The sequence below is a fragment of the Diorhabda sublineata genome, chromosome 3, assembly GCF_026230105.1.
Source record: "Diorhabda sublineata isolate icDioSubl1.1 chromosome 3, icDioSubl1.1, whole genome shotgun sequence".
Lineage (NCBI taxonomy): Eukaryota > Metazoa > Arthropoda > Insecta > Coleoptera > Chrysomelidae > Diorhabda > Diorhabda sublineata.
Genome location: NC_079476.1, coordinates 22,048,698 through 22,073,547, shown reverse-complemented (window position 1 = coordinate 22,073,547; position 24,850 = coordinate 22,048,698). Strand labels below are relative to the sequence as shown.

General features: G+C 30.9%; 4 protein-coding genes across 10 annotated transcripts in view; 3 read left to right on the top strand and 1 right to left on the bottom strand.

The window, feature by feature from the left end:
• The first annotated feature begins 1,635 nt into the window (after positions 1-1,635).
• Positions 1,636-4,361, top strand: LOC130441103 (B-cell receptor-associated protein 31). The gene is made up of 3 exons (XM_056774631.1): positions 1,636-2,054; positions 2,167-2,444; positions 3,543-4,361. The coding sequence occupies exons 1-3, from the start codon at positions 1,826-1,828 to the stop codon at positions 3,720-3,722; spliced, it is 687 nt and encodes a 228-aa protein (XP_056630609.1). The 5' UTR covers positions 1,636-1,825; the 3' UTR covers positions 3,723-4,361.
• Positions 4,362-4,665: 304 nt separating this feature from the next.
• On the bottom strand, positions 4,666-10,006 carry LOC130441100 (lysine-specific demethylase 8). Of its 2 annotated transcripts, none has more exons than XM_056774625.1 (4): positions 9,008-10,006; positions 7,048-7,265; positions 6,500-6,655; positions 4,666-5,405 (listed from the first exon to the last, which is right to left on the bottom strand). In XM_056774625.1, exons 1-4 carry the CDS (start codon positions 9,615-9,617, stop codon positions 5,148-5,150), a joined length of 1,242 nt encoding a protein of 413 aa, XP_056630603.1. In that variant the 5' UTR covers positions 9,618-10,006; the 3' UTR covers positions 4,666-5,147. The 2 variants fall into 2 exon arrangements, with proteins under 2 accessions (XP_056630603.1, XP_056630604.1); XM_056774626.1 differs by having other exon boundaries at positions 4,666-5,746; positions 9,008-9,962.
• The window catches only part of LOC130441097 (probable ATP-dependent RNA helicase DHX35), a 33,079-nt gene continuing 16,711 nt past the window's right edge, over positions 8,483-24,850 (top strand). For 2 of the 5 annotated variants that reach the window (XM_056774619.1, XM_056774623.1), the window contains exons 1-2: positions 10,450-10,584; positions 11,421-11,746. In XM_056774619.1, coding sequence (XP_056630597.1) covers positions 11,495-11,746 — 252 coding nt within the window. In that variant the 5' untranslated portion in view covers positions 10,450-10,584; positions 11,421-11,494. Of the gene's footprint in view, positions 8,538-10,449; positions 10,585-10,749; positions 10,854-11,055; positions 11,110-11,420; positions 11,747-24,850 lie in introns of those variants that run through there. The other 3 variants (XM_056774621.1, XM_056774620.1, XM_056774622.1) reach the window with 3 other exon arrangements.
• On the top strand, positions 11,618-24,693 carry LOC130441102 (ceramide phosphoethanolamine synthase). Of its 2 annotated transcripts, none has more exons than XM_056774629.1 (2): positions 11,618-11,746; positions 19,944-24,693. In XM_056774629.1, the coding sequence occupies exon 2, from the start codon at positions 20,125-20,127 to the stop codon at positions 21,157-21,159; it is 1,035 nt and encodes a 344-aa protein (XP_056630607.1). In that variant the 5' UTR covers positions 11,618-11,746; positions 19,944-20,124; the 3' UTR covers positions 21,160-24,693. The 2 variants fall into 2 exon arrangements, with proteins under 2 accessions (XP_056630607.1, XP_056630608.1); XM_056774630.1 differs by lacking the exon at positions 11,618-11,746 and adding an exon at positions 17,077-17,158.

Below are 24,850 nucleotides of genomic sequence, written 5' to 3'. Positions count from 1 at the left end.
CTTTTAATTTCTAACTTAATCACCCGATGTGATAATCGAACATCCACTTTAAAAAAAATCACCCCTGTGATATTCTATCTCCAGGATGTGGTAAGCAAAAGGTTTTACTTCCTGAAAATGGAAAGGCAACTGCTGTTATCAGTGTCAAAAGGGCACAAGGAAAAAGAGGTATCTATTATTGACTTATGGAAAAGCGGAAAGGGAATTGATTGGGGATTACTGCACACTAAAATCGCCGTGGTTGCCACGACTCCAAACGTCTTTTTGGTTATATTTACTAGGACGTATGTAGGTAGGTGAAAGAATTTGATGGTTACTGTGCTTTTCTATAGTTTACTCATATTTAACACGCTAGGCACTATCAGAAAGTCAATAACTAGAAAGTTATGGACGCTGGTCTTAGGGTCGAGGTTTGCGAAGATATATCTATGTATGTTATTGCTCTAGTCCAACCTACAACCACGTACGAGTTCTCTTCAGCAGCCTAAAGCCGACATTAACATTCGAATCAGTCGGGAATCAAACGTAGACGGTAAAGATCACGCAACTAAGACGGCTCATTTAGCGTATAAACTACATACACGAATATTTTTACTATCAACCTTAGTTCTCTTATTTACATTGTACATAAGTAAAGTGTTTTCATTATTTAAATTTCTGTAATAAAAGTGCTTTCTTTCTAACCGGCGTTAGCCTACATTGGGAGACCCCTACATATATACTACATATATATATATATATATATATATATATATATATATATATATATATATCAAACTAAAAACTAAACTAAGTCGCGCGTATCGAATTTCTAAAAGTTGCCTAGCTCGGCTGAGATCTAGGCGTTCAAGTTTCTGATCGTGTCGTTCAGAAACAGAATGAGCTTGGTTTTTCCTAAATTACGCATTAGCTATCAAAAAGATTAAATTGATTGCATGTTATTAAGACAGTAAGAAAATTATAAAAAAAAATTGGGATTGCAAAAAAAAGGTAACTTGGAATTACCTGCGTGGGTATCGTTCAGTTAGGGGTGGTTATGAACAAATATTGTAACACATCAGGGATTTTTACATATTTTATTAATTGGAATCACCGTTTATCTAGAAGGGTCTCCAGCTTGAAATTTTGTCGTTTTTCTAACTATCACTCTTTTCATTACTTTTATATTATAGTCACCCCGAGGCACCAGAACATTCTTGTAAGTTTTTTAAAATACTTAAAACATCCACAATATTCGATTGCTATGTAATTATATAGGCAATGGCCAAGTTACAGAAAAAGGAAGCACGATTTTTAATGGAACAATCAATCTAATCTCGTTACAATTAAATGTTAAATAAAGGTAGCGTCACATTAGCATCAAGATAAATTCCTGTTAGGTTATATTTACTACATTATTTTGTATAGCACAAGTCGTTGAAATTTTAAATAAAGACCTGTATGAGTCAAAAATTGTATTAAATATAATTTTTTTAATAATTAAAATTACTACAAGAGGTCTATAAATTTAAGGGTAAACTAAATTTTGTTTGGAATCCGGACATTTAAAAAATACCGTTACGTTATGTTAATCATATATTCAACTAATAGCTGTATGTTTCATCTTGAGCCGTTCCTGGAATTTTATGCATTTTTGAATTCTGTCAATTTGACTATGTCAGATGTCAATTTGTACAAAAAGTGTACGTCATTTTGATCTTTAGAATCGTGAGTAATAATTTGTGTAATTTATAAATAGAATAAAGCCACATCAGACATCGTTTAGATCTTTAAATAGATACAATCGACTCTCCCTCTCTGTTAACTACATTCTTCATTAGTTAAAATGAGTCTTCAGTGGACACTAATTGCCGGTTTTTTGTATCTGGAAATTGCGGTGGTACTTCTTTTGGTACTACCTATAGCTTCTCCAAAACGATGGAATTCCTTCTTCAAATCCAAATTTTTGCAAGGATTGCAAAGACAGGCAGGATTTTACTTTTTGATGTTACTAGGAATTTTAGTGCTGTTTCTTCTAGACGCCATTAGGGAGATGAGAAAATATTCAAATACTGGTAAGAAACAATTATGATTATTATGTCAAAGTTCAAATTAATTATTAGATTGAGGAATATTTGATTTGCTTTTTGAAATCCTATAGGACTAAAAAAAAAATAATTATTACAGAAAGTGAAGAGCACGGTCATGCTCATCTTGATCGGGAAATGCAAGGTAGTATGAGATTATTTAGAGCCCAACGTAACTTCTACATTTCTGGATTTGCTTTATTTCTTTCACTTGTAATAAGGAGACTTGTTATACTAATTTCTGAACAAGCTACTCTTCAAGCTCAATCTGAGGCTTCTATGAGACAAGCTCAAAGTGCCACTACTGCTGCTAAGAGTTTATTAGCTCAAAGAGGAGAAGAAGCACAGAATCAGAGTAATGAAGCCCATGATGAAGAGGTGAGTCCACATTTATCTATGCATTCAGAATATTTCTAAAAATATCTATTAGTTAGGTACTGTTTAAATAAACTTGACCTATTGCTAAAATTTTAGATTAAAATATTTTCAATTTTAAGTTTTTTTCAGGGCTACTTTCAAATAGTAATAATTGTTATTTTCCTAAGAACAGGTGATAACAACCTTTAGCAATAAATAATATAGATTGTTTATCTTAATAACCTATAAACACTTTGATAAGAGTTTCTGAGGCTAAACTAATTAGCAAATATTTTTTTTAATCTATTTCCTTAGGTCTGCGTAGAGTTACAAACATATATTTTTCTTTACAAACAATGTTTATCACCACAAGTTTATGAGAATAGAGTGAAATAACTACCAAATAAATATTTAATATATTAATTCTGCTCACTATCACCATAAAATATTTCAATGAATATTCCAAAGAAACACTTCAATTTTACATACATTCTACAAGAATTATACATTAGTACAAAATGTTAAATTTCTGAGTAGGTAAACAACAAGATCTCCCCATTTTTAGTAGTATGGTGTTAAAATTATCACATTTAGCTACTTTTTTTCTGAAAAAACTCTCAGTGGTTATAATCATCATTTACTCATAGTGCCGTTACAATTATATGCTTTAATACATGTCTTACTAACACTTCCCTTCATCTCAATTCCCAAGAAAATGTTTTTTGAAAAAGTGTGCAAAAAGCCACTCCTTTTTAGCGGTAGGTAAAGGTTCCTTTAATTTTTAATGGTAATTGACATTATCTATAACTATTAAAAATGTATCATTTGATTGAAATATCTCGAAAAACAACAACATTAAATTGCCCTTTAATTTCATGGAAGTTAATTAGACATTTTTGCCATTTTTATTGTAAACTGAAATAATGTTGAATTTGAATAACCCTTTTTATCCATTAGAAATTTTAATTATTTCTAAGAAATTTGAGGACTGCTTATCTTCAAATGTGAATATTTTCTACCTATAGATTAAAAGCAAGGCATTTTTATAAATTTTAGAAAGAAAACCAAAGATAACGTTAAAGTTACAAGTTTGTACAAGGATAATTTTTTTATTTTCAGATTAATGAACTGAAATCTAAAATTGTTAAACTTAAAGAGGATCTTAAATTAGAACAAAAAGATAAACAGGCTGTTAAAACTCAAGCTGACAATTTGGCAAAAGAATATGATAGATTGGCCGAGGAGCACAGCAAACTCCAAAAAAAGATAACTATTCAAGGTGATAAAAAAGATGAGTGATCTGTATGGTAACATCTTTGTACTTAGTAACATTAAGAGGCATAGGTGATTGGTAAAATGGTCATTAACTTCTATATTAAACTTCATATTTATAATAATATTCTAAAATGAATCGTATAATGTTTATTGAAGAAAAATTTACAAATCCTAGCTTTGATAGCTTAAGAAAAATATAGGAAACATGATTATTTTTATTGAGTAAATTTTCTATTTTTAGAAAAAATATTGAAGCATTTTTTACCTGATTGTAAACTAAAAATTTTAAAATTCTTACAGTCTTGAAATTATAAGTAGTTGTTGAATAACATTATTTAAAAAAGAAAAAATTCACTAAGAGTTGGTTAAAATAATTATGATTAATGTATAAACAATTCTTGTTAACTATGGCTGTTCTGATAATCTTTAACTTCTTTACTGATACTGACGATTATTTATCAGAAATTTAAGTTAATTTATTATTAGGAATCTTGATGGAGTATAATTGATCCATTATTTTTAGACATTAATTTTTAGGAGTTGATAAAATTTCCGTTAAAATTAATGTAAATGTACTAGTTATGTTTTTAATTTATATTTATCCATTTTTGTATTGTTTTTAGTTGTTGAAATAAATGCGTTCCTTCATATATTTTTCAATTATTTGTCTTTTAATTGAATTGATTTTTACTGAGCGTTCAAAAACAAAATGGCGTCAATACAGAGCTATAATCATAAGAGGAATTTTCAGTGGGATCTCTACTACTATCAACTTTTTGTCATAGCTATACTATCTAAGAAACAACTAAAATTGCAAATAACTTAAAACTATGGAACAGTTTTAAGTTATGTGCAATTTTAGTTATTTAGTATGGGTCCAGTCAAAAGATAAAAAAAGAAGAGAGGACAATGAAAAAACATTGTTGCTTGCAAACGATAATGAAAGTACTAAAAATAAAACTACTAGTAAATAAATACAGTTTTAATAAAACATATAAAAAGAAATTGAACAACCAAAAAAATCAGTGCTTTGTCAGTGGCATCCCATCAGTTTTTACGTTAGGTTCTTAGTTAGATTTTTTATATTACCTATAACTTTACCATTTAACTTTTATCTGCAGAACATATAGTTTTGGAGGAAATAAAATCATATTTTATCGTTAAAAACTCACCCCCACCCACTTCTTGATCTCGAATAGCTCGTAATTCATTTTTTCCTTCATTATTTTTATATCCTCTGCCTTTTCTAATAGGTTTCATCCTACTATAATTTTTTTTCACTTTTTATTATTTTTGATGTCTTCTGCCATGGTCTAATAACATTGGCAAAATAGTAAAACTATTCTTTTACAAAAGTTAATTAATATCTCTTGAAATGATTTTGCAAAATAATTAATTGCTTTGATGTAATAAAAATATTATAAATGAAAAAAATGATGAACCAAATCTTTATTGCCACCAAAAACTGACGGAGAAACTTTTGTCCAATGCAGTAACATGATGCCACCATTTAACTGGTATAAATAACATGTCTCCAGGTTCTAAAAGGCATTTGTATAATGTAGATTTCACAAAATTTGGATAATTTTTCAAATCTGGTTCTAACGGATCTACTTGAGCTGTGTTGTTTAGCAATTTATCTTCATGGGGATATAAATACTCTGTATCTTTAGGTGAAAACAGTATTACTTGCTTCGTACCATACACCTGAAACAGAATGTGAAATACTTGCATATTAAGTTTTGTCAATTTGTAGTGAAAATTACAGCCACTGAACAGAATCTAAATACCGATAATAGTCAACATCAAGTAATTATTAAAGAATTTTTTGTTTTTGTTCATGATCGACTTCTCAAGGGCATGATGGGCCTATCTGAAGGCATATGTGCTCAAGGCTTCTTTGATCATTCACAATGCTACAAACAATGCTCAAAATTTTAAATTCTCTGCGGCTATTTTCTTCAATGTAACACAAGTCAATTTACTGTTAAGAACTTGTCCATAGCATAGACCGTGAAATCGGTCCTGTCCAGTTATCATGGAAAAGTCTAAAATTGTTTATATTGTTTCTTTTAAACTAATTTCTAAGAAAGCCTTATTATATATATATATATATATATATATATATATATATATATATATATATATATATATGTTTCTTTATCCACTAGCTTAACTCATAGTGAATAGAACAAAATAGTAAAAAGTATATATATATATATATATATATATATATATATATATATATATATATATATATATATATATATATATATATATGTATATATGTTTCTTTATCCACTAGCTTAACTCATAGTGAATAGAACGAAATAGTAAAAAGTATCTGGTAAATTTATATAAATTACAAAGTAGTGATAAGTTAATTATTATAGTGTCTAGTGTAAATGTGTAAATAAATGAGGTAAGTGACATTGTGTAGAAATTCACCCCACTGTTGAAAAAAGTTTAAATAAATAAAAAAAATTACATTACATTATCATTTTATGTTAAAAATTACAACACAACATTATGTAAAACATTTTTCAACTTATCCTAATACTTCATATTAAAATTAATTTCATTTTGTTCATTTTTTATCTCATTTAATATCATTTTGAACAGAAAATTGCTTTGCTTCAATTTTTAACTACAAACAAAAAAAGGTTCTCAATTATCAAAGATAAATTTTTCTTCTCACAAGCAGATCAAATTAATTTTTTTTTTCAAAATGAAAACTTTGCTTATCATTTAATATCCATAAGAAACAAGGAATAATATTGACTTAATGCAATATACCCTACCTGAGCAAGAAGATTGTTCTTTGGATCAGTATGCAAGGGAGATAATGTTCCTTTAGGGCCGAACCATGCGTTTATATCTGGTTCACATGAGTTTTCATAATCTAAACTTAAACAACAATATTCTGGAATACAAATATCATCTTTTAACTCAGTTATCTAAAAAAAAATACTTATTGATTCTACATGACATAAAGTATTTTGATTTATAAATATTCAATAAGAAAACATTTCTGCAGATGCTTAAGGGAACAAAAATTAAAACCTTTAAGTTTTGTTGAGAAAGTAGAAGCAGTAAAAATATAGGGAAATAAATAAGACATTTTTTCAAATAGCCAGACTGGTTAATTGTGTGTGAACAATAGATATATTTGAGATATAATAAAAAATAATACAATTTGCTGATCATACCACAACAGGGCTAACAGGTGAGGAGAATTTGACATATTTATGGGAATTTTGGGTCGTCAAAAAACAGTAAAATGTTCTAAACCTTGATTTCTGTAAAATGATTAGTATTTATTGATTAATAATTAAAGCAATATATCTACCTGTTCAAATAAATTATGTTGAGCAAGGTATCCAATATCTCCATTATCGCTTACGTAATATTTAGTGATAAATTCTTTAAGCGTCATTAACTTCTGTGACCAATTTGCATCAACATAATGAGAACCAATTTCAACAGGAACAGTTCGATCACCTGCCAATTCTAATAAGTAGTTTAAATCGAGCCATTTTTTTGAAGCTGGCCAATGTTCCAGACAACCTTGAACAGTTAAGGTTCAATCTAAATTGTTTTTGCCCATTTGCACCGTAATCCCTAATCCACTGTTTAAAATAACGGGCTGTTAAAATTCAAACAACGGTTTAAATCATAATTGCTTGCACACCGTTCAAGTTATGTCACAAATTTGGGGAAATTTTCTTAAAAATTAAAAGAATTCGCACAAACACATATATTCATATCATACATTTTAAGGTTGTACAAGCAGTTTTTTCGTGTTTTTTTTTCTATTTTAAGATTTTCTAGTGAAATTGCTAAATGCGTAAGATCATAAACTTCTGATGAAAAAATACATCTAATTAAAATGAATAAAATCCCATTATCATATATTAAAATATAATATAGTTTAACTATGGTTACTGGAAGAATTAGAATTGATATGAGACTATCCTCAATTTGCTCCAAAATATTAATAACTGTTGGATTTAAAAGTCTGAACCTTATAAAAAAGATAAAATATCCTAATTTGTAAAGTGATCCGCTTTATTATCAACTCTCTAGGGAAATTCTGTAGCTTTTACTGCCAATTTTTTAATTCAGTAAACTAAAAGAATGTCTTGTTACTTATGAGAGCAGAGACAATAATATTGTGTAATACCTATAGCTATAATGATTGTTTCTGCTGTGTTTTTAAACACAAAATTACCAAATTATAGGTTAGAAACTGTTTAACTAAATCAGTTTAGGCCTCGATTTTGGGGGTTTAATTAAATGATAGTTTAAAGACTTTATTGGTTTAACACACCGTGCAATTAAAAAAAAATTAAGCCATTGTTAAAATGTACACCATTGTTAACCTTAGGGTGCAACTGGCCATTAGTTACTTACATTGCAATCTTATCGAAAATTTGTTTTTAAAAGAAACAGTGGAAATACCGATATAATATGTATATAATAAACAACATAAATACATATGAAAGTAAACTAATTCCTGAAGCAATAGCTTATTAAGATTATAAAATGTATATTTTATCTAATACAGATTCCAATGTGGTTGGATTTTTTTGACACTTCCACCAATTATCATATTTCAACAAAATTACACAAAAACCTTGAGAAATTACATATCTCAACCTTCTTTATAAATCACTATCTATTGGTGAAAACCACATGAAAATCTGTTTGGTAGTTTTTGAGTTTATCACCGTCAGATATAGAAACTGTTTGTATCAACCAATATTATTTTGAACTTTTGGTAATACATGTAAAAAAACGAGCTTCATATGAAGAAAATAGTACATGAGAAATATGAAGGTAAGTTCTGTTTCTGCTATCCTAGAAGTGATGGTGAAAAACTACTAATATTGCGCCTTGAAAAGCTTCTATTTACAAGTGCAAATGTGCTTTTACAAGGAGGAATGTAGAATGAATTATACTGATTGGGGATGGGAACTAAAAGAATGGCATTTAGTCCTCATAAAAATGACAAAATTGCCTTGCCCACCAAGCACCATGGTCCATGAATATAATATTTTGCCAATGCAAAAGTTATAAATTTTTTATTTTTTAACAATTTGAGATGCACTTTTTTCCTACACAAATGCAATTTTGATTCCTCATTAATAATTTTTGTTAACAAAGTTTCCTGATGCTCTCCTGAATCAAATGCACTTTGTTGCATCTTAAACTGTCTTATTACTCAGTAATTCCAAGTTTTGTGTTTTATTTCCCAACTAAGTTTTTATCTAGGAATGTGAAATTATTTTGATATTTCAGAAGCTTACCTGTCAATTTAACTGGAGTTTGAGGTAGGAACCATTTGCTATTAAAATATTCTATTGAAGGAGAATCTATTGAGTCTACTAATATGCCAGGAATCTTAGAAAACTTATCATATTCTGTAATCTTCCGTTTATTCTTAATTTCAACTTTATTTGAATCTTTCAAAACATGTTTATTTATTTCTTCTCTTAAAACTTTGGCAGAATTTGTTAAAATTTCCAAATTATTTTCTAATGGAGCTCCAAGTAACAAACCAATATCGAGGCATTTTAAGCACGTTTTTAAAAGCTGTTCCTTATCGCAATTGTTAGTTTTTAAAAGTACGAGACATTTAACAAAGCTTGCAATTGTAAAATAATGTCTTGTATGAATTGGAACATCGCTCCAATGTCCACTATTCAATTCATCATTTAAAAAATCTAATATGCTATCTATTTCTAATAATTTCATATCACATAATGAGCCTGTTTCTAAGGAGTACTTTAAGCAGCTCACCAGTAATTCTCTCATGTCAACATTCAAAGTACCTTCCTTTATACATTCCAACTCACAATAATCACTAATACATCCTTTTAGTTTCAAATATATTACGTGTGTGTTTATTTTATCCATTTCATCTTAACCTGGTTGACAAATTACAGATGCTTAACTTGTAAACAGACGATCAACTAAATTTCGTACCCAATTAATATAGGTAGTAATTACATTTTTTAGAATTCTTAATTTTTTATTCAACAATATGAGAGGCGAAAATAATTTAAATATTTCGCATTCAACGAATTTAAAATACAAAATCCTCTACAATAATTGTCGCTTTCCAATAACACAATTTGAACACACAATCGATCACATGGATGCACAATGGTTAAAACCGACGTTTCAAATTGTCAAATTTAAGATCTGTGCGTCCAGACATTTTTCTAAATTTAACACTTGACATAAAACTTACCGAGGTTTGTTCCATTTGATTTTTGTGTGCAAAGCTTATAAACGACGAGCCCATAGGTTTCGTGCACGATAGGTGCACTCCACTAAGCACTTACGACCACGATCTTTCTCGTTCCACTTAGTCCAGAGCGTTATAATCGTAAAACCAAGTGGAATTGATTAAGAGGCATTTTGAGAGTTGAGATAAATGTTAAGGAATGGCAAAATAGAAAAAATTAAGCGAAAGCTTTAAGAAGTTATGTTATAATTTGTAAGTTATTGAATTTTTTTAGTGGAGTGCTTAACTGATTTACATTAAAGTAAAATCAAAATATCTTCTATGGCGATAGTAAAATATTTGGATGTACATCACAAGAATGCTTCAAAAGTACTTATAGTATACCATACCGCATCAAATAATGAGATAGATTCTCAGGGTTGCAATCTGCGTTGCTTGAGCTTTAAAAATTCCATTAACTATTTCAACGCTCACTTTCCATTGACACGGAGTATATCTAGGAACGCAAGTTAAGCGAACGGAGTTATGAAAATTTGACTTTATAAAAATAGAGAATTGTCTAAACAGTGAAGTTTATGAATAACTGTTATATACTCCAATTCGAATCCCTTATGGTTGTAGTTACATGAAAAGGTAAACAAACGCTTAATAAATTACAATGTTGCTTGTGCTAGTGCTTTCATCGATTACCTGTTGCAATTTAAGAATCCTGGAGTTATTTTGAATTAAAATAATTACAGTATTTCACATCAGTTACTTAAATAGAACTTAAATCGTTTGTCAGTTATCATTGACCAAGTTTTGATTAATTTATTTATAGGTAACTGATGAAAGTACTAATTATAAGAGAATTTTGAATAAAGACTATGTTTAATATTAAAAAGAAATCTTTTTCAATGCATGTAAGTCATAGTTGTGGAACTATTTCACATAATAATCGTTGACTTATAAAATAATTTAGATATGATGAAAACCTGTATCTTAAAAAATAACTAAGTGAAATTATATCTATAATTAATATGGTAAACGTTTTTACATACTTTTAATGTTGATTTCATGACAAGTTATTTTCAAAAACTTTTTGACTGTAATTAAAATAATATTAGTATTGATAATATCGTAATTTTCAATAGTATATCAGTATAAGTACAACATGAAGTAAGTATGTGCACTAAATACTAGGCTATAATAGAAGTATAAAATTAACTATATATAATTTCAAAATACAATAATTCTCTTCAATCTAATGTGTGACAAAGTTTGTTTCTTAAAATAATAATGCATTAAGAAAATTGTTAATTAAAATTATATTGTAGTACAAAACCCTGAAGGCTATTCATGTTATTTTTTTCTTGAGGTAACTATGTAGTTTTGTAAATTTGATGTTCAAAATGGACATTTTTTTAATCATCTGATAATAAATTCTTTATACTTTAAACTTTGTTACAAATTGTTTTTTATTGTTCCAGATTTTTTTAAAGGCGTACAATGAGCATGATAAGCTTGGTATTTTTCTAATTATTATTCATGAACTTAAAGCTTTATGATGACTGAGTTCAAGCCTCGGTTTCTAAAACCTTCAAATACAACTAGTTTTCTGGATAAAGATGAATCAGTTTCTATAGAAACTACAGATTTTATTTATAACAAACATTTGTCGCAATCTATTCAGACGCAAAGACAACGTTTACCAATTTTTAATAATAGGAATCACATACTGTATCTTGTGGAGAAATACCAGACATTGGTTCTTATTGGAGAAACAGGTTGTGGCAAGAGTACACAAATTCCACAGGTAAGCTTTTTGTTTTTCTGTACTATATTTGATATAAACGAAGTTTTTGCTCACCGATTTTATTTATTTCATTTGCAAACTAGATTTGCATGACAGATGTGTATGATTATATTATATTTCAAGGTTTGGAAGACTTTTTGGGTTCAATTTAAAGTGACATAAAATCTAATTTTCTGTGGTTTCGTATTGATTTATGAGCAACAGATATAATTATAGAAATAAGAAAATAAGTTTAACACCTATAATATTCATTTAAACAAACTTCATTGATACGAAATTTAATATAGTAAGGTACCTCAGCTTATAAACCACTTCTACAGGTGTAAAAAAACGTTGACCTCTCAGTCTATTTTTGATCTGCTGGAATAAGGAGAAATCATTGGGTTAGGACTGTACTGTGGATGATCCATCAATTCGATGTTTTGACTGTTCAAAAACGTTTTTGTTTGAATTGATATGTGAGAGCTCGCATTGTAGTGGTGGAGAATGATTCGTCTTCTACCAAGATCAACCAGAAACATTTGATCACTCATAGCTGATGTATATCTTAATTTTCTTTCTAACATAAGCGCCAGCATAGGAAAACCAAATATATATATCTTCAGAAAACTGAAACTTGCATCTATGAAACATTCAAAAAAATAAATTATTGCTAGGAAAGAAGAACAATTTCTTGATTCCAATCTGAGGATCACCAAGAATCAAGCAGATGTAGACGTTTTTCAAAATGTATTTTCCGATTTTCAATTTTTTTATGACATTTTCTACTATTTAGAATTTTTACGTCAACGACGATAACCCTTTGAAGAAAATACCTTGTCTATCTATGAGAGAGGATATCTCTTCTGAAGGTATTATAGAAGCTGCCACTGCAAACTTTCTGAAGTAAGCCAGCGATCAACTTTGACAGTTTAGGAAAATTGGGGTCAGATTTTCGCTCGATGGATGAAGACTTCAAATTTAAGGACGATGTGCGCTGACTTTTTGTCTAAGTTTTAACAAGATAAGGATTTGATAAAATGCACGTAGCCAAAAAAGTATCAGTGGAAAAAGTAGTGGCTGATGAAGAATGAAGAAAATACTTCACTTTATCCAGTTGTTTTTTTGGTTAATGTTTGGAGTTTATAAACGGATTTCTGTCGCCCAGAGTTGGACATCCTGGTGTAGGTTGTGATATGTTTATAAAAGTAAATAACTACTTCTGATGTAATCACTATCTAAAACACCCAACCCCTCATGTTATCTAAGCAAAGGAAATACCTCCCCCCTCCGGTCTCTATGATGCTTACATAATACCTGATCAACCCCAAGGCTGCATCGAAGAGAGAATTTGATTTTTTGGTTTTTAAGTAGCCAATTAAATTATAATTTTATTGTATTTGTTATGTTGAATTGAATATTAGAAAAAAAATGTGAAAGAGATGTGAATTGTTCTTATTTGGATTAACATTTTAATAAATACTTTTAAACATATTAGAGTGTGTATACTGTAGCTGTCTCCAATATTAAATTATCTTTTTATGTATTGTGCATAGTTATCTTGTTTATAAAAATAACAGTTTCATATTTTTAATGAGATAACACCACACCTGCGAAGTTTTTTCATGCTGAAAGCCCATTAAGTACAAAATCAATTTACACATGGTGACGCTATATATACAGAGCGAGTCTCTAATTTCGAATCTGTTAAATAATGAATATTCTTTTTTTTTATTGGAAAAATGCCAGAACTGGCTGTTTAATTGGTCTCCTTCTATGGGGAGACACACCATCTTAACCAGTTGTTTCTATTCAGGATATTAGCTTATGCAGCTTTTTCCTGTAAGAGTTCCAAATATTGTATTCAGTAGAGAGTTTTCTATTTGTTGATGATGGCCTTTCATCATTCAGTGTGGACTTGCATCAACAATTTCATCTATTGACTTCACTATTAAACATAAACATTCACAAATAGTCTGAAGTTATTGCCCACCATATAGTTTTCTTTCTCTAATTGTCGTGTATTCAAATTTTTTCTTCTTAGATGTAACTTCCTTTTGCTTTTATTATTTCGGTACCCAATTTTAACATCCTTTGTAGCAATTTCGACAAATAATTCCATTCGTTTTCTAGGATATTCCAGTAAAGTGGGGCACCGCTTTCTGTCTTCCCTGTACAATTTGTCTCAAAACAACTCAATCGGGTTGAGGTCGAGCTACCAAATCATTATTTTTAGTACATTCTTCCTTTCCAATTCTTTCAAATCCTCTTTGAACAGCTTCGAGGAATGCTTGGGATCGTTGTCATACTGGAAGATGAATTTTCTTCTGATCAGGCGCTAGTCTGAACGTATTACATTTTCCTTAAATATTTTTATAGCCCCCTTTTTTCAAAATCCCTTCAATTTCAACCAGGTGTGCAGTCGTCCTTCCTCCAAAACATCCCGATACCATCACCGAGCCTTAGCCATGCTTTACAATCTCGATTGCACATGGATCTACCGTTCATCTTTAGCCCACTGCAACCTCTTAATTTTATTTTCACGTCTTATATGAGGTCTCTTCAGTGCCATCCTTCCAAAGCTTTTTCTCTTAAAGGCAGGTCTCTAGATTCATTGATCTGAGCTCGTGAGTCTTCGTTCACGTTTACTGATCAATACAATACGTTTATCTTCAGTGGTTATTGTTTTTCCTCAAGCCGATAACGAAAACAATTCGTTTACAAAAGAAGATGTCTTCTTCTTAAAGTATAAACCAATTGGGACTAAACTACAATCATAAACACCGAAGAAATAATTCAATATGAAAGAGAAATTTGTTAAAATGTATTATTTTGAAATTCAATGAATGGATTATGGGGTGGGCAAAATCTTTTGGCCGGTAGTATAAGTTTATTGGAAAACAAAAAACTGCCGTATTTTCTTGCTCCCTATTCAAATCCAATCATTTCTAAATTTCAATACAATACTTTAAATAAACCATATTGTAAGATTTCTCAAAAAGAAATAGTTTAGCTAAAATCACAACTAACATTTTGTTTTATATCCGACGAATATGAACCCCTCTGAAGGGGTTTAGTATTTAGAAGAAAATAAGTATTTGTCTTCTTGAATTCATTCCAAATTAAACAATCATATTGTATAGGTTTTGTGTTGATTATATTTTCAAAACCAAAAATCTCAATTTTATTTCTATCACTGTTATTTCTAGAGCTCAAATTAATTTTAAATTGAAACCATATGTTACTATATATTTTATAACTGGGTAGTGCATATTATTTTACCTTTGAAGTTTAATAGGAAACATAGGAAAATAAATATTTCCATAAAAATAAGATGTATTTACGGGCACGTTAATTTATTTTATGAAATTGTTAAAAGTAAAAAACGACTTATACAATATACTTTCTTCTCTTTTGAACAGTAATAATTTTCCATTGTATAATTTCATTTGTTCCTATTGAGTGAAAGTAGCTTTCTGTTGATTTGGTTTATCAATTAATGTTCATTCTCAGCAATATCTGGACCATGTTTCCAGTATTTTTTAATTTAGTAGACTAAAATCTTCTAGAGAATAGCGAAAAGCGTTATCCAGCTGCAGTAGAAACGTACGTTGTTAAAGACACAATGACCGCAGAGAAGACACTGAAACAATAGAATATATAATTTCCGCTAGTATCCTCAAGAGTCATTTTGTAATGAATTCAAGTTTGTAAAGCTGATTCTGTGTGTATACCTTACCTTACTAATTGGCACTACACGGTTCTTGAAGAACCTTGGCTTCCCGGACAACTATCCTCCATCCTTCTCGATGTTTTAATTTTCTCCGTCTAGTTCTTTTATGTTCTGTTCAACGTCTTCCTGTCATCTTATGCGTGGTCGTCCTGGTAGTCTGCGGTCTTCCGGCTTTTGCCGCTATCCAAGTTTGTTTCCTCGACCCTGCGGCATCCGTTCGACGTGACCAAGCCATCTTAGTCTCGCACCCTTTATCTCTGCTACTAGGCTAGTCTCTCAATACAGCGTAGTACGGATGCGCTATTCTTCTTGGCCTTGGATTGGGTAATAGTTGTGCTGAAGTACTTTCCTCTCACACGAGTTGAGTCTCAGCTCTTGTCTAGAAGCAAACATGATAACTGGCCTAGATCCTCTCTTTTGTGCGTCTGCTGAGTAGGCGAGATTTCAGCATCTTCTGGGTCCCGTTTCCAGCTTTCACTTTCTCCTGTATCTACAGTGCAGTCTCGTTATTTTCAATTATGAGAAAGTTGTCAACACGCTCGTAGGTGTGATTATCTACCGTAAACGCTGTCATGTCTGCAGGGTCTATGTTGTGCGACATGAGCTGAGCTTCATCCACACTAAGCCCTGCTCGCTTGGATTCTTAATTGAATGTCCGGAAGTCCTCTCTTAGCTCTATTTATTTTCTGCTTAGCAGGTCAACATCATCTGCGTAGGCCACCTTCTGTCTTAATTGATTGAGTAAGGTAGAGTGGACTGTAAGAAATAGACGCCTTGTCCCAATTTAAACTGTTCTCACATTTAATTAATATACAATTTATTATTGGATACATTTTTTAATAATTTTATATTATTTATATTTATTTTTGGCTGGCAACGTGCCCTATATACGCTAATTTCATATATACCACTTTTTTCCAAATTTGGTTTTTATCCTTAAGATTACCCAACAATTGTTTTAATTGTATTATAACTCTTTTACTCATAGAAATATTCCTTTCGGTCTATCCTAACCTAATCATATTTTTCTGAGTGGTTCTAGGGGTGCAAATAACATTTTTCAAGTGGTACAATAGTTATTTTCGTATGCACGTTTTTTAAGGGCACATGAGAGTGCTATTCTCTTGAATGATCCACGAAAACATGAGTTTATACACGAAATTTTTTATACCACTGCGAATCTGTCTCCAATGTAGAAACATATATAGAAGATAAAATATAACGTTTCTTATCAGCAGCAACATGGAGCATCGGGAACTTATTTTGGAAGTAATTGTACAATCATTATAAATTATTATATCAATAAATGAAATTAGTTTATGATGAATTATCAATCAATAATTGACTGTGTTCAAAATAAATCCTCCATAAAGTAATATTTCATTATGCATTAATAGAGGTGCAGAAATGTCAAATTTTTTGAAACTTGTACCATAGTATATTATTAGGAACTGACATTATATGTATCTCGAATATTGTCCTCGGCCATTTCTCGTTATTTTTTGTTAGCATATGGCAAATACGTTCATGTCTGTTAATCTATTTATTACCATAGGTATCATAAATAAAGTCTTATCTAATATCAATAATTTTATAATAAATAATAGATAAATAACACATTGTAATATGAGCTAAGGTCCATATCGTTTACAACACTAACCGGAATATTGTAGTGTTTTTAGATTGGTGTAAAAAATCAAGTAAGTCAGAAAATATATTGTTCGTTGTAACGCTCATTTTTAATATTCACTGCATAGAAAAATCAATATAAAGAATATAGATAATAAATATATTTTATGTCGTTATATTCTGATTAAGTATTGTAGGAATTTCAGCTGTTTAAGTTAGATAAGACATTAGGTCAACACCCACATCTATTGTCAAGATCATTTGTATCGTTCCACCTTGTTCGTTACTCTTCTCTTTTCTGTAGACATGGTGATCTGGAATCGATTAATCAAAGAAACGATTCCTAGGACCAAATATATCAATTTTTCAAATCGATTTCTTATACTGGATCGATTCAGTGGAAAGATATTTTACCCTTGATAAATGATTTTTTCTGCTTAGATAAAAACTATAAAATTATTTACAATTATGTGAATGTGCTCGTAATATTAGGGTGTTGCCGGTGTGTATTTAGTTTACGATACTTGTAAATAAATTCACTCTCTACATATTTGCACTGGAAAGGGCATAAGAGAAAAATTTAATCATTATTTATCACAGGCAGTTGTGCATCTAAAGTTTTTTCAACTTCTTGGCAACATCGCCAGTGATGAGCGGATGAATTAAAAAATCCTTGATTTTACTGATAAGAGATCGCAGACATTTTTAATTATGGTATCTCTCTTGTTTTTCATAAAATGGATTCATATCTACATTTCAAATACAAACTTGGAAAAAAGTCGATATTTTAGACCTCGATTTTTTTATGAATCGATTTATCAGGTTGCGATTGGAATTGATTCAAAAATCGATTTTTTTTGAAAATGATCGCCATCCCTAGTTCTGTCGATGGCGTGGCGCCCATTCCACGTATACAATTTTGGTGGGTGTCGAATTTCTTTTTTTAATGAAACGAATATAAATAAGTTTTTTGGAGTTTCTCATGCCACTCTATATAAATATTATAGTTTAAGAAAATGTGTTCTGGAATGCTCGTCAGCTTCCTAAAAGTGTTTTTCAGAAGTTTGAAAAAACTGTAGATTGAAAAGCGTCTACTAAAATTCTTACACTTGCATAGTTTCAGATGTACGAAATGAGCAACTGGAAGAAATGGAAATTTATTTCCGCTATGTAATAAAATGCTTTCAAACTTTTCGTCAAGCTATCAATAAATAAACACCACGCACTAAGAACACAGGGTATCCTAATTGATTCAAATAAACATTATTACAGTCTATCTTTTTTGGTTGACATCAATAAGCAAATTCTATTGGTTAAAACGGAAATTCAAAAGCTGAGCCTTACTCTTAGGAAAATTCAAATCTCTTATTATGTCATTAAAGTCTTCTAATGTAAAAAAATGAGATTTTGACGGGTGCATTTTCGTCTTAAAACAAAAGACATTGGGTTGAAATAGGAATTGGGGCTTGGAACAGTGGAACAAAATACACTTGATCGATGAATATCTCTCTGAAGTCTGTGATCATCTATGTAGAGCTTTCTCCTTCGTGAAAGAAGTGAGACATATCATCCAGATTATCTGAAACGACATCCGTTATGATGTGGATTGGATATCTCTAAAGGTGTCGGGCTCTGTTTTACTTTATATAGTGCACTAACAACGATAAGCACAGCAAGACCACAGCCTTTCCCGTTTCACTTATTTTAGACTGTTATAATTATAAACCTACACTACTGGTTAAATTTTTTGCTCACCATACATATTTGCGACAAATAAATAAATTTTCGATAAATAATTGTTGTCTTGGTATTTGGTTCCATTCGTTTCAAAGATTTGATGTGGAAGCAGAACACTGTTTGTCGTTCCTTTCCTGTTCTATTTGTCCCACAACATCACAATTGGGTTGAGGACGGGCAACCATATCATTACTTTCAGTACATTTTTTTCCAATTCTTTCAATTATTCTTTCCACGGCTTCGAGGAAGGCTTGGGATCGTTGTTTTGTCGGAGGATAAATGTTCTGCAAAAACATCAAAATTTGACTTATCATTTAATAAAACTCTTTCTTACACTTTACAGCAATGTCTTAATTTCATGTTTCGATAGAGGTTTTCTCACCGCCACCCTTCCAAAAATGCCAGCTTGTCTCAATATCCATTTCACTGTATAAGTATTCAAAGGCAGATCCCTAGATTCATTGATCTGAGCTGTTATCTCTGGCCCCCTGAGTCGTCGATTACGTTTACTAATCAATATACATAATACAATCATCTTCAGTGAATGCATATTTTTTCACGTTGTAGTCCACGGTATTTGTAATTCGGCGGCAATGGTACCGTAACTTTGCTTAGACAACCGATAATTCTTTAGTTTTACCCACTTTAAAACTTACAAGTCCGAATTAACGAGAACGGAAAAAAATTGAATACGAACTTCAAAAAAAGATGTCTTGGTCCAAAAAGTATGAATCACCTCACAACTGGGACTAAACTACAATCATAAACACCGAAGATATAATTCAAAGTTGAAGAATAAATTACAAATCAGCCGGTAATTGCAAGTTTTAACTTGTCGCACTCGCTAACAAAATATAATCATAATTTAAACAAATAACGGACACTATTATTTTTAGTTTCTTTCGATCTTTGCTTGAAAATATGAAAGAAATTTGTTGAAATGTATTATTTTGGAAATTAAACGGATGGATTATAGGGTGAGTAAAAACTTTTGACCAGTAGCGTAATTTATCGACAATTACAGTTTTCCTATCACCGTGTAAGTAAAAAAAAAATTAATCGTTCGGATCTTATACTATTTAATATTTAAAAAATGTCCAAACAACAATTTCTTTTCAGGTAAATGAACGCCAAGTGCTCTAGCCGTACTTCTTCCTCATAATAAGAAATCCAAATTGTACTTCCTGCAAAAAAGTATGCAATATCCAAGAACTTTTTCATTATTTAAGGCTGACCGCCTTCTACGAAGATACGTACCCTAATATTGATTTTATCAAAACAAAAAACGAAACTTGGCATAATGATTTGTCCGGCATCGCAAATTAGCAAGTTCCTATTAACTTTGCTAATTATAATTTTATTATTTTATTTCTACATGGATTTCAATTTGTATCTCAGATTACAAAATTATCCTTTAGACAACGATAATTCGTCAGCGATTACCTACGAAAAAGTAACGTGGTTAAGCTGTCGAATAAATCCACTGTGTGAAGTAACCGTAAAAGGAGTTCTTTTAGACCATACTAACTATTATGTTTTCGGTCCGTTGGTCCAAATAATCGACAATATTCTTAGAATAAGCGACATAAAATGGATAACCCCCAATTCTATTAGTTTCTTTCATATATTCGTAGCGATCCTTAGCGCGAAATGCGTGACCAGCCATAGTTTGACTTATAGGAGAATCGGTGTTTTGCTATTCGAAATAAGAACCTGGTTAGATGACCTAGACGGTCACGTAGCCAGAGTGAGGAAGCATATTAAGGGGGAACGATCCGAAATCGGTACAGCAGGTTATTACATCGACGGTATCTGCGACGCAGTGGGTTGTACAGCGTTAATTATCGGCGTTTTCGTATTTTTAAGAAACAACCCACCTAGAAGGGGATACATTCTACTTTCTACTACATCTGACAGCAAAGAGCCTAATATTTTACATAGTTTTAAAGTAACCGTTAAAAAAGTTGCGAAGACCGTTTGTTGCTTTAGTTTACAACTCATCATTAGTTCCACGGCTTGGAACAGATACATAGCGTTGTATCAAGATTTGTTAGAAAATTACGATTTACCTGGCGTCGATAAAGTAAAACAATGCGATGTTTTCAAAAATTCGTTTTTCTTTTTCGTAGCTTGGCTGTGGCGAGTAATAAACATTCATAATTTATTACATTTATTATTACTCTCGATATTTTGTGATAAGTTATGGGAATTTTTGAGGAACACACAATACGTTGGTTATGGTGTATTAATATCTGTTGTATGTATTACCGAAATTAATATTATAGACATTAAAAATTTTATATTTTACTCTTTGAATGAAACCGAAATCGTTTGAGATTATGACGATTTTTTGTATGCAAAATTGATTTTTTTTATATACGGTATGTCGTCGTACTTAAACTTTTATTCTTCTCCAACTTCATTTTCTTTTTTTTTTTATAGTGAATCTGCTTCGAAGTAAGTGAAACGTGAATCTCCAATATTGTTTTTCTAATAAACGTTTTTTCCACGTCGTCTAGCGCAAATTTTTTTTTGATGATGAGTGAAAAACGAATCTGCTTCACTTTTTTCTATCATTTTATTCTTTTGAAATGCGCATATACAACTCATACTTATATATGTCCGGAAATTGATGCATTAAGGTTCGAATATTGAAATTTATTGATCTGAATTGTACAGTTTGTTAATATTCTTGGATCTTCCTACACCAATACACTTTTTCCGTGAATATTTCTCTTTCTAGAAGAGAAATGTCCTTCAGCAACCTCGTCTTAAAGGCTCTAATGCTGTCCAGCATTTCCAAATGTTATTCTTTCAGCGATACATTGAGCCAAGGAAACAAAAAGTGTAGCGGGACGATGTCGGGCCTGTATACCAGTTGGGGTTTAATGCTGATTTCGTTTCGTTAGAAAGAACGATTGAGTGGACTCATTTTCGTGATGGAGTTCCAAGAATCTTCGATTTCCACTGATGACTCTTTGTTTTAATCGTTGTAGCACTTTGACAGAATGGTTTATCCAGGTGGCGGAAATTCGGAGTGTCTTCGTGTCTTTTCCCGGCCAACATCCTGTCTGACTGGATTATCGACGGATAATCATTCCTAAAGGTCTCCTGAAGAATTGCCAAAGTCTCTGATGGCATTTTATTCAGTTTAACGCAAATTTTGATCGATTACTGCTGCTCGATCGTTTTATTTCTCAACCCCCTGCTCGAATCCAACCCTCATATCGTTCCAGAAGCTCGGAGCTCATTGCGGCTCTGTCCGCTGTGTTGCCAAGCAAAGAAAATGTGAAAGATCTCGAAGCCAATGGCCAAATAGGCCTTAATTGCTACAATAAACTCAAAAATTCAATATAGAATAAAGGAAATGGGGATTGAACATTCACAATTGGACGATTTTCGGGATTTTTCATAAATAGGTACGGTAATGAAATAATTTCGTTTTGACACACTATATAAATTCAATAAAACGTTAGTATCATTCCCGGTTGTCGCATTAAACAAAAAATATTACAATGTACATTGATATTTATAAACGTTTGAATATAAAAAAAATTGTTTGGCCTTTCAGTTACCTGTTTTATCAAATCTAAATAAATGTGCTATAAGAAAAAAAATATAAATAAATGTCCTCGCTTGTTAGTAGAATGGCGTGAAATATTAATGATTAAACATACACGTAGAATTAGGTTCCCATTTTTTTTATTTGGGTATTAATTTTTAATATTTCATGGTTTGATATTTGATGCTCTGATATAGAATTCGTTTCCTATGCTGATATAAATTTCGTGAGATATTTCCCAATTTTTCTAAAACTTGACACAATGATAGTTTGAAGCAAGCTGATTAAAAGCCTCGAAATTTAAATTCCAAAACTCCCAAAAGCCTCAATGTGCAAGAAATCTCAAATCCAAGACCCTCCTCAACTCCTTCAAACTCCCACTGAAGTGTCCGATGGTACCTTGAGCGGAAGGAAATTAGTTTTGGCCAATTGTTCTGAAACTTGGCACAATGATACTTCGAAGCAAGCTGATTGTAAGTCTCAATGGACACTACATCCGAAAACCCCCCAACCTCCCCAAAATTACTCCTGAAGAATATGCCTTGATTTAATGATGAATTTTTTTATCCAACTTACCTACCCCATTAATTTTTTAATCAGCTTGCTTCAAACTATCATTGTGCTAAGTTTCAGAAAAACTGGCCGAAACCCTATCTACTTGAACTCTTCAGGGGTAGTTTTGGTGCTCCATGCCTATTGACCAATTATTTTTCTTTCAGGGTATCTTCGGATACGTCAGGGGTAGTTTTGACGGGGTTTTGTACCTATTGAGACGTTTTAATTATCTTGTTTCAAACTATTAGTGTGCCAAGTGATTGTTCTTCATTGAAATGATTGGTCGTAGAAAAAATAATGGCTGTTAAGAAACATTACTCGTCAAGGTTCGTATTGTAACTTTTATACATCGTGTCTTAACAGCTATCATTAAATACTTGTTACATAATATACTATGATTAAATATTTAATTTATTCGTTATCGAGAGTTATAATAAAAGCCACGCCATCTTAAAACCACAAGAAAAAGTTGCTCGTCATGATTCATCGCTTTACAATACACATTTTTTTACTAAATTTACCAAACGTTATACAAAATGTCGAGGACGAAATGACAAAGAAATACGTGGAACTTTTGCCTAAGCAAATAACGTTTAAGTACAAATTGCTGTTAATTTATTCTAATTAACCTTTTTTATTGTGTACCTGTTTACGTACAAATCACTGGGGTTATCCATTTCAAAAGTTATATTTATTAGATAATGTACTTTGGAAACAAATATTATATAAAAATGTTGTATTAGCTCATAAATATATTTATTATATTATTGTTATATTTTTTATAGATTTATATTTCTTTTTTATATTTATTTTTGTTGACATCACGTGGATCGAGTCATTGAATATATATCAAAGGTAAGATGTATGCAAAGTGGGATTTGTCAAATTGGCTAAATTTAACACTTAAAATTAAATTGGGCGGTTTTGATTTTCTAGATTCTGGGAGGTTTTGGGATACTGAATAAGTCTAGCAACTCTTAACAAAATTACGGGCACGGATTTTCGAAATTTTGGGACATGAAACTTTTAAAAAATTTTGAATCTTCACATAAAAGTATCGTAATTATTTGTTCCTAACCTAAAAATTATCACCGTAAAATGGGTTCATGTGCACAAAAACATTTTGAATTGCGGATAACTCGAAAACTATGAGGAAATCGACACAGACTGCCGGGACAAAAAATGTGGAGCACAACATTCTGTACAAAAAAGGTTTCAATTCTTTTCCTAACCTCAAAGCTTCCATTATAAATTGGTTGTAGACCCTCAAACATATTTTGAATCGCGAATAACTCGAAAACTACGTTGAGGGAGATTTACTCAGAAATAGTGGCTCCAACGAAAAAATGACTAAATACATTTTTTGTAGAAAATTTTGTGCACTACTTTTTTTGTTTGGGCAGTTTTTTTCAGATTCCTCTTAGTTTACGAGTTATTCGCATTTCAAAAATTTTTTCACTTACAAAATATCGAAAATCAGAAGCGCCCAATTTAATTTCGGGCTTAATCCGTTTTCACCTGTACTAAAGTACCTGGCCCAACAAAGAAAAAATATTTTTTTGGAATTTTTTTTCTTTCAAACAGTCATGTAAGATAATCCTTCAATTTTTGATCATATTAGAAAAAATAATTATTGCAAAAGTTTAAGATTTGTATTTTCCATTATATATATGTTATTTATCATTCACTAGAGTGTTTTTATTCACGATAACTTAATATTTATGTTTTTAAAGAGATTATAACTTCGAAACGTCCTAATAAACTATTTTTTTTTAGATATTTTGTTTTATTTATTGTTTAAAACCACTTCCTTATAGATCAACCTTTGAAAACCAATATGTAGTAGGGGTGAGTTTTTAAAGGTGAAAAAACGGTTGATTTTGATTTGCAGTAAAACTACAATTCCTTT

What these genes read in the sequence shown, in the direction of transcription:
- LOC130441103 (XM_056774631.1), top strand. Translation starts at nt 1,826, where the DNA reads ATGAGTCTTCAGTGGACACTAATTGCCGGTTTTTTGTATCTGGAAATT. An exon ending in GAGAAAATATTCAAATACTG is followed by an intron (nt 2,055 to 2,166) that starts GTAAGAAACAAT and finishes TAATTATTACAG; the next exon opens with AAAGTGAAGAGCACGGTCAT. An exon ending in ATGAAGCCCATGATGAAGAG is followed by an intron (nt 2,445 to 3,542) that starts GTGAGTCCACAT and finishes TTTTATTTTCAG; the next exon opens with ATTAATGAACTGAAATCTAA.
- LOC130441100 (XM_056774625.1), bottom strand. Translation starts at nt 9,617, where the DNA reads ATGGATAAAATAAACACACACGTAATATATTTGAAACTAAAAGGATGT. An exon ending in AACATAATTTATTTGAACAG is followed by an intron (nt 6,656 to 7,047) that starts GTAGATATATTG and finishes ATTTTTTTTTAG; the next exon opens with ATAACTGAGTTAAAAGATGA. An exon ending in AGAACAATCTTCTTGCTCAG is followed by an intron (nt 5,406 to 6,499) that starts GTAGGGTATATT and finishes ATTCTGTTTCAG; the next exon opens with GTGTATGGTACGAAGCAAGT.
- LOC130441102 (XM_056774629.1), top strand. Translation starts at nt 20,125, where the DNA reads ATGATTTGTCCGGCATCGCAAATTAGCAAGTTCCTATTAACTTTGCTA.